This window comes from Elephas maximus, chromosome 12, assembly GCF_024166365.1.
Source record: "Elephas maximus indicus isolate mEleMax1 chromosome 12, mEleMax1 primary haplotype, whole genome shotgun sequence".
NCBI classification, from domain to species: domain Eukaryota; kingdom Metazoa; phylum Chordata; class Mammalia; order Proboscidea; family Elephantidae; genus Elephas; species Elephas maximus.
This window is the reverse complement of record NC_064830.1, coordinates 91,755,108-91,763,060: the sequence shown is the minus strand read 5'-3', so window position 1 is coordinate 91,763,060 and position 7,953 is coordinate 91,755,108. Positions and strand designations below refer to the sequence as shown.

General features: G+C 56.1%; 1 protein-coding gene across 2 annotated transcripts; it reads right to left on the bottom strand.

Annotated features, from left to right (window-relative positions):
- Positions 1-1,693: 1,693 nt before the first annotated feature.
- Positions 1,694-5,457, bottom strand: PVRIG (PVR related immunoglobulin domain containing). Of its 2 annotated transcripts, XM_049904603.1 has the most exons (5): positions 5,222-5,454; positions 4,733-5,083; positions 4,500-4,620; positions 4,340-4,397; positions 3,818-4,231 (listed from the first exon to the last, which is right to left on the bottom strand). In XM_049904603.1, the coding sequence occupies exons 1-5, from the start codon at positions 5,340-5,342 to the stop codon at positions 3,908-3,910; spliced, it is 975 nt and encodes a 324-aa protein (XP_049760560.1). In that variant the 5' UTR covers positions 5,343-5,454; the 3' UTR covers positions 3,818-3,907. The 2 variants fall into 2 exon arrangements, with proteins under 2 accessions (XP_049760559.1, XP_049760560.1); XM_049904602.1 differs by lacking the exon at positions 4,500-4,620 and having other exon boundaries at positions 1,694-4,231; positions 5,222-5,457.
- Positions 5,458-7,953: the final 2,496 nt, after the last annotated feature.

The following is a 7,953-nucleotide window of genomic DNA, read 5'->3' as shown; positions in this document are numbered from 1 at the left end:
TTTGGTGTGCGTTTGCATGTGTGTCTCTTAGGGATGGGGGGCACAGTCTGTGGTGTGTCTTCCGGGAGATATTTCCGGGATGGAGCTTGGGAAAAATCCAGGGGAGAGAGGCCGGAGGCTCTCACAGCGGCGTTCTAGGCCCCTTCAGCCACATCTCATCTTGGCCTAGGGCAAAGACAGGATGGCTGGGACAGGAGCGGGGGTCAGCCTGGCGGGGACGGAAGAGGGCTCCGGCCAGGGACAAGCTGCAGGTGAAGGAGCGGGCTCCGGGGACCGCTGGGGAGGATGCTCCAGAGGCCTGGGGAGTGGGGACAATCTCCGAGCCCGGGCCTGGGAAGCGAGCCGCCGGGTGGCGGAGGGCCGGACTGGGAAGGCTGGCTCTGGGGTAGTTAAGAGAGGCACACAGTCGGGGCGGATGGGTCCTCGGGGCCTGGCGGGTGGACTGCGCTGGGGGTTGAGGGTGAGGGCGAGGGGGCAGTCTGATGGGGGGTGGTCTTGGGAGAGGCTGACAGGTCTTGAGGGTGGTGATCTGGGAGGGCAAGCTAGGGTCCAGGTTCCGAAGGGGGCTGCTGGGCCTGCCACGGGGTGGGCCACAGTCCGGGGGCTGAGGGCCCGGGTCTGGAGGGGATGGGGTAGTGGAGCCAGGTGGGATACGACTCCGTCTCCACCCGGCCTTCAGCGCCCCCGAGCGGGACCCAGCCCAGTGTGCCTGGCAACTTCTGCTGAGGGCGCCCCCTGGCGGTCAACGCCAGCCCACACAAGCCGCCGGGGCAGGGTCCCACCAGCTGGAACCGGCTGGGGATCGCCCTCCGCTCAGAGCCCGGTGCCAACCTCCGAGGGATCCTGCCAGCCTGCCTGGCCTCCCCGCACCGCCCACCAAGGCCGCGCCCCGAGCAGGGGATCCAAAGTGTCCAGGCCTGGAGCCTCCGTCTCTCATTTGTGTCGGCAGCATCTGTGACCCCGTGGGGGGAGAAGAACATTTCTGCCGACCAGCTCTGGGACCTCCGGCTGGTTTCAAAGCCTCTCTGAACCTCAGGCTACACATCTATTAAATGGACTTAATAACACCTAACTCTTGGGGGTGGTGTAAATCATAAATCAGACTTTCCAAGCAAAGTCACTTAGTACGTGGGACTCTCGCTGGTTTACAGTCTTCACTGTGCCCTCACCCTAACGTACCCGATGAGCAGAGTGAGTCTGGGAGAGGCTAAGTAAGGGCTCGGGTGTCACTCAGCCAGTGGGATTCAAACCCAGGTCTGCCCTGGGCGCCTGTGGTAGCTGAAGCCGAGGGAGGTGTGGAGTTGCTGGCCTGACTCAGTTCTGTTGCCCTGGGCAAGCGGCCTCTCTCTGGGCTTCACTTTCCACACTCACTTGTCTTAGTTATCTAGTGCTGCTGTAACAGAAATACCTCAGGTGTGTGGCTTTAACAAAGAGAAATTTTTTCACAGTCTAGTAGGCTAGAAGTACAAATTCAGGGTGTCACCTCCAGGGGAAGGCTTTCTTTGCTCTGGAGGAAGGTCCTTCTGGTCAATCTTCCCCTGAACTAGGAGCTTCTCCACCAGGGAACTCAGGGTCCAAAGGACGCACTCTGCTCCTGGTGCTTCTTTCTTGGTGGTATGAGGTCTCCAGCTCTCTGCCAGCTTCCCTTTCTTTTTATCTCTTGTAAGATAAAGAGTGGTGCAGGCCACACCCCAGGGAAACTCCCATTACAGTGGATTAGGGATGCAACCTTGGTAAAGGTGTTACAATCCCGCCCTAATCCTCTTTAACGTAAAATTACAGTTACAAAATGGAGGACAACCACCCAATAGTGGGAATCATGACTCAGCCAAATTGATACACACATTTGGGGGTGGGGGACATAATTCAATTTATGACAGCACTGAATGAACCAACAGTAGAGATTGCGTTCCGAAAAGCAGGCCTGGAGACCGGGGACTAGGGCCACTCCTGACCTATAGTCTAGCCACCACCCACCCACATACTTCCCATAAGCCACGGCCCCACCAGCACACCTCTACACTCTCCTCTCTCAGGGGCTCCCATCAGTGACTGCTGGTTCTGGCATTTGGATCTGGGCAGAGGGGATCAGGCCAACCGTGGGGAGACTTCTGGGTTCCTGAAATCTTTGGCTTTAAGTGCTACAGGGGCCAGGCTGGTCTCCTGAGCTGTGGATGAAAGGCTTAGGCCAGGGCACAACCCTCCTCTAGGCTGGGGCTGGGCTGGGGATCTGGGATCCCTCCTTATTCCTTGAACATTCTCTTCCTAGAGAAGCTAGGTTTCCTGGGGATCCCCCAAGTCTTCCCCCTGAAACCACTGCAGCTCCATCTCCTCACACCTAGTCCCTGGTCCTCACAGGGTCCCAGGGCTGCCGGACCCTGATTCACCTGTTCTCTCACTGACATCTCCCTCCCCTGAAGCTGCCTCTCTGGCCTGCCTTGGGGACCTCAGCAGCATCCTCCTCTCCCCTTTAAGCCCCCAGTCCTGCAGTGACCACTGAGTTGACTAGGCCAGAGCTGAGGGCTTCTTGGAGGATGATGGTGATCACTGGCTGAGGAAGGCAGGCCCCATGACCCCTTAACCACTCCATCCACTCTGCCTGGTGCACCTCCCCCCAGCCCAGGATAGAGCTGGTGCCTGGATAGGGCTGGGTCCACTCAGCAGCAGGCTGGATTGGATTGCCAGAGGATTCTGGTTGGACAGCCTCTGGGCAGGCACTCCCTGAACCAGGCATCACCTGGGATTTCTCACATGCAGAACCAAAGAAGGGGTCAAGTGGCAGGTGTCCCTTCCTCTCCCCCATTCTTGCCCGTATCCACCCTGATAGGGGGTATTCACTCTGCTCCAAAACCACACTGCCCTCTTGCCACCAGAATCCACCATGTTCCTGTGGAATCTTGAAGCTTACAGGGCCCTCTCACCCAAGTTGCCTCATGGGGCAAAGGCTACTGGATGGGAAGATTGGTGGGTAGGTGAGCATATATCTGAGTGGGCCTCTCTGCCTGCCCCTTGGGTGGCCAACAGGAAGTAGTTCCTGGTACCCTCGTTACAGGAGAAGAATGGGAGGAAGTCACTGTGGACAGATGTGAGGTGAACTCCCCCCCTGATGAATGTCAATCTGTGGAAGGAGGGCATCAGGGCCCCACCCTGAGGCCATCTTAGGGATCCCTGTCAGAGAGATGTCAGGTCACACCACAGGGACCTTTCTGGGGTTGAGACTACTGCCATGGCCACATCCTGCCCCAGGAGCCCTTGCTGCTGTCCTAGAATGTGGTGAGATTTGAGTGCAGAGCATATCCTATCTGAGCCCATCAAGCCCCTGGTCCTGCCTGCCCAGCCCCTGGTGTCCCTCAGGGAAATCTGCAGAGCCAGGAAGGCTCCCTGCCTGGCACTGCTGCTCCAGCTCCAAAGGCCTAGAAAAAAACCGTTGCGGGGGCAGTGGGGAAAGACAACTGAGATTGGGATACTCTCCCCTCTCCTCCGGCCTCCACCCTGAGGTCCCCTCCACCTGGGTGTAACATGGCTCCTGAACTTGCCTCCAACCTCTTATGCACCCCTTACCCCCCTAAAAAAACAAAAAAAGCACAGCCAAGGCCCAAATCAGACAAACCATTTTGCTGACTTAATTTATCAACATCACCTGGGGAAGTGTTCAAAACAGGAAACAATTTGGGACGTGGTGTTATCATCTCACATGCACACACGTGCATACGTGCGCACACTGACCACATCCGTGGCAACTGGGCTCTGGTTGTGTATGTGTGGTGACACTTCATGGAGGCCTAAGAATAAAACATGATGTGCAAAGATGGTGGGAGCCCAGGAACACAGACTCCCGCCAGATGGCAAGTTCCAGAGGCCTGGGAGGCAAGGAAGGCCAGGTGGACTTGGGGCCTCGCTCATTGAACTAAGCATTCCTCCATGGCTTGTGCTTCGGAGGGTCAGGGAAAAGGATGAGGCTGGGGCCACCTGGGCCAGAGTGAGGAGGCCTCTCTCCTGCCTGAGCATAGAGTCCATTCTCAACAAAGATGAAACTGCTGTGGGCAGAGGCAGGCAGGGGTGCCCCAGGGGCCGGTGCCTGGGGCTGGGATGCCGTGGGGGTGGGGAGCGGTGGCCACCGGGAGAGTTGCTGCTGGTGGTGGGCCATCTCCAGGGTTGCTGGGCAGAAGTAGTTAGTGTTGACGGTGGTGTAGGGAATATGGAGGGAGGCCCGGGAGGCCTGGCCAGTGGCCTGCAGGAGTAACGGGGAAAGAGGGCCAAGTGAGACTCTACCTAGCTCATGACCCCCCAACTCCAACCCCACTTGCTCCCCACTCCAAACATGATCCCCAGTCCTCACCTGAGCTCGCACTTGTGTCCGGGGGCTGGTGTGGGGCGTCTGAAGCCTAGGGACTGACCTGGGAGAAAGAGGGAGTCAGAGGCAAAGCTTGTGTTAGCTCAGCAGTGTGGGGATTTTGATTGGAGCTGGGGCTGACGCTGGGCTGGGGGCCTAGTCTTACCAATGCCTCTGCTGAAGCAGGTGCAGGAGGAAGATGCAGCCAAAGAGGAGGACCCCGGACACCCCAAAGATCCCGGCCAAGTCTGCCCTCAGAATGTAGGCTGGAGTAGGGGCAGGGGGCTCTGCCAGGGAGAGAGATGCACCAGCTGGGCAACCAGGGTCCTCGATCCTCTCCCTGCCCTCCCTGGTCCCCAAGCCCTTCCCTCCCTGGGCCCGTCTCTTCATCAGACCTACCTTGGTCTGTGCTGAGGAGGAGGTTCCCACAGGCCTCCTGAGAGCCCTCAGGGAAGGACACAAACTTGCAGCAGAAGGTGCTGTTGGGACTGGGGCTTTTCCCCTCTGACCCTCCCAGGGTGAGGGAGATGTTGGTTCTGGCTTCCCAGTGGGCCTGGTGAGCAGGGGCCCACTGCTGGGTGCCTAAGTCAGGGTGTAGCACAGCCAGCCTGGTCCCTCCGGCAACGTCCGGCCCCCCCCAGCTCACAGTCACCAGGGAAATGGAGCCCGATCCCAGGAATCCACAGCGGACAGTGAAGGATGGGACCTTAGTGGACTCCATCTGAATCTGCACCCACACCTCAGGGGTCCCTGTGGAATACGGAGATAGAAAGGTCTAAGGCTGTGTTTCCACCTCTCCCTAGGGTGGCCCCTATGTCTCTCTGACCTCTCCTCCAGGCTGTGGCCTCCAGCCTGGCTCAGCCCAGCCCAGCCGGGCCTCCTACTCACCAGCAGTGAGGCAGAGGGTCAGCAGGGTCAAGAGCAGAGCCAAGGGCTTGGGCCCGGCCATGGCTCCCCTCTGCCCAGGTTCTGGGGCTGTGGGGGACAGCACCTCTGTTTCCGTTCTCATTACGGGAAGTTTTCATGTTGGGAGCAGGTGGGGTGGGGGCGGCAGCCCAACCCCGCTTCCTGTTCTTGTTGTCGCTTCAGAGATGGTGAATACCAGCGGTCCCCAGGCTACAAATGAGATCCGTTTTCAAGCACGTCTTTAAGAATTGTAGGTAAGAGGAAGAAACAGGTGCGTGTAGTCCTTATCTAGCCTTACTTTAGTGCAAGAAAAGGCTGGAAGGCTTTTCAATGATTTAAAAGCCGCATGCGTGGCAAGTGAAGATGATTGTGATGGAGAATTTATTGTGAGTTGGGGTTTGTTCAATCATCTCAAAGTGAGGACAAATTTACATGACATTGAGGGGCAAGTAGAAGTATGAGTTGTCTGTAGGGCGTTGGTAACCCAGGGACTTACCCTCAGGAGACTTAAAGTGATAATGACAAGCTTTCCCCTGTCCACAAAGACTGTGTTTTTGTGTGAGCAGGGCAGTCCAGGCTCAGGTTCCTTTCACAAGCCACCTGCTTGCTAGCACAGGCCCTGGGAAGGATGCTGGGATGAGGGAGGGAGACACGCTCTAGGCGAATGCTCCAAAGAATCACCTGGTTTCTCATTAGGAACGAGTCTCTGAGCCCTGCCCCTCATCCAGCTAAGGGGAAAGGATGTGAGGAATTTGGGAAGAGGAAAATTCTGTAAGCAGAGGCCGGCAGGGAAGCTACATAAGAACCAACCTCAGTTTGGCCCCCCACGTATTTACTGAGGACACCTGAACTGGCCTTTAAACACCCTTTTTGTGCCAGTGGGAACCTTGGTGATGCAGTGGTTAAGAGCTTGGCTGCTAACCAAAAGGTCAGCAGTTCAAATCCACCAGCTGCTCCTTGGAAACCCTGTGGGGTAGCTCTACTTTGTTCTATAGGGTCGAAATGAGTTGGAATCGACTTGACAGCAGCACGCTTGGTTTTTTGGTTTTGGATGTGCTAATGGGAGTCCCTTGGTGGTGCAAACAGTTAAGTGTTCAGCTGCTAACGGAAATACTGGCAGCTCAAGTCCACCCAGAGGTGCCTTGGAAGAAAGGCCTGGCAATTACTTCTGAAAAATCGGCCGTTGAAAACCCTATGGAGCACAATTCTACTCTGACGCACATGGGATCGTCATGAGTCCGAACAACTTGATGGCAGCTGATACTGGTTATGTGCCAATGAGTCCCACATTAACCTCTCTAGCCCTGACCACACTCCTGAACTCCAATCTCGGGTATCCAGCTGCCTACTTGTCATCTTCTTGGGGGTACAAACATTGCAGACTTGACTTGCCCAAAACTGAACTCTGCTCCATCTCCAGCCGTCCCCATCCCCTCGATGACAATTTCTTCCAGTCCCCCCAGGCCAAGAACATAGTCATCTTTGACTCTTCTTTCCCTTTCAACCTAACAGGAAATCCTGTGGGCTTTCCCATCCAGACCAACTGACCATGTCTCCTCACCTCCATTGCCACCTCCTGATTCAAACCACCATCACCCGGATTTCTGAATTTCTAGCTGGTCTCCCTGCTTCAACCTCTGCTTTTCTTCTATCCATTCTCAATAAAGTGGGCAGCGTGATCCTGTCAGGAAACCTGCACCAGCTGGTCACACCACTCCCTTGCTCATCCCATTCCATTCAGAGCAAGGGCCTCTAAGGCCTCACGTGACCCACATCACTTGGACCTCTCCTCTTACCTCACTAGCCTACAAACGTGTTCAATTAAAACACCTGGACTTGGAGTCAGCTAGGAGAAGAGGCTGATGCTTGCTCGCCAGGGCCTGGCCTCCACAGTGGTGGCTGGAGTGGAGGGCATCCTCCTGGCTGTCGAGTGAATCACAAGTTCTGTTTTCTCCTCCCAAAAAGTGTTGTTCCAAATTGCTTTCTTGTTTTTGAGCGTATAAGGAATGCAAACCAACTAGGACTCTGCTGTCTGTGCAGTGACCTCTGACACTTGCCAGGAATCAAAAAGCTTTGTGGTCCTGTCTTATCCTCTGGTGCTGTGAGCCTGAATCCGGGGACAGCAAGTAGCTGAGTGAGCTCAGGGTTAGAATCAAGGGCTCTGTCTTTGGGAAGAGTTTGTCCAGGGTGTGGTGAGAACTGAAGGACAGCCCTGCCCCAGGGCTGTAGTCCTCTCTGAGGCCTGGCTTGCCCATGTGCCGAGACTCAGCATTTTTAATCCTGTGATGCCAGCCATACCCCTCCAGTCTTCTGGGTAAACTCTGTCACCCCACCCACACCTTAAGCTCTGTGACATGGTCTTCACAGGAGCCTAGATCAGCAGGCTTTCCAGGTCAATCACATCACTGCTCCCACCCCAGTTAGCATTCTCTTGACCTTTAACCTTCTCTCAGGCCAATGTACCAGTCCCCAAACCCAGCTTGTGCCTGTTTTCACCACTTTCTCCATTGCTGTTCCAGGGCCAGGGTGTGAGATCTGCGCAATACTGATCCACTTCGATTTGCCATATCACAGGGTGGGTATGGAACACTGGGGGCATCTAGGGCTGCTGGCCTCTCTCTCTCTGGTCTGGAAGACCCTTTTCTCCCACCTACTGACATCCTACCTACTTTGCAAGCCCCAGCTCCAGGAACCACTTCCAGGAAGCGCCCCAG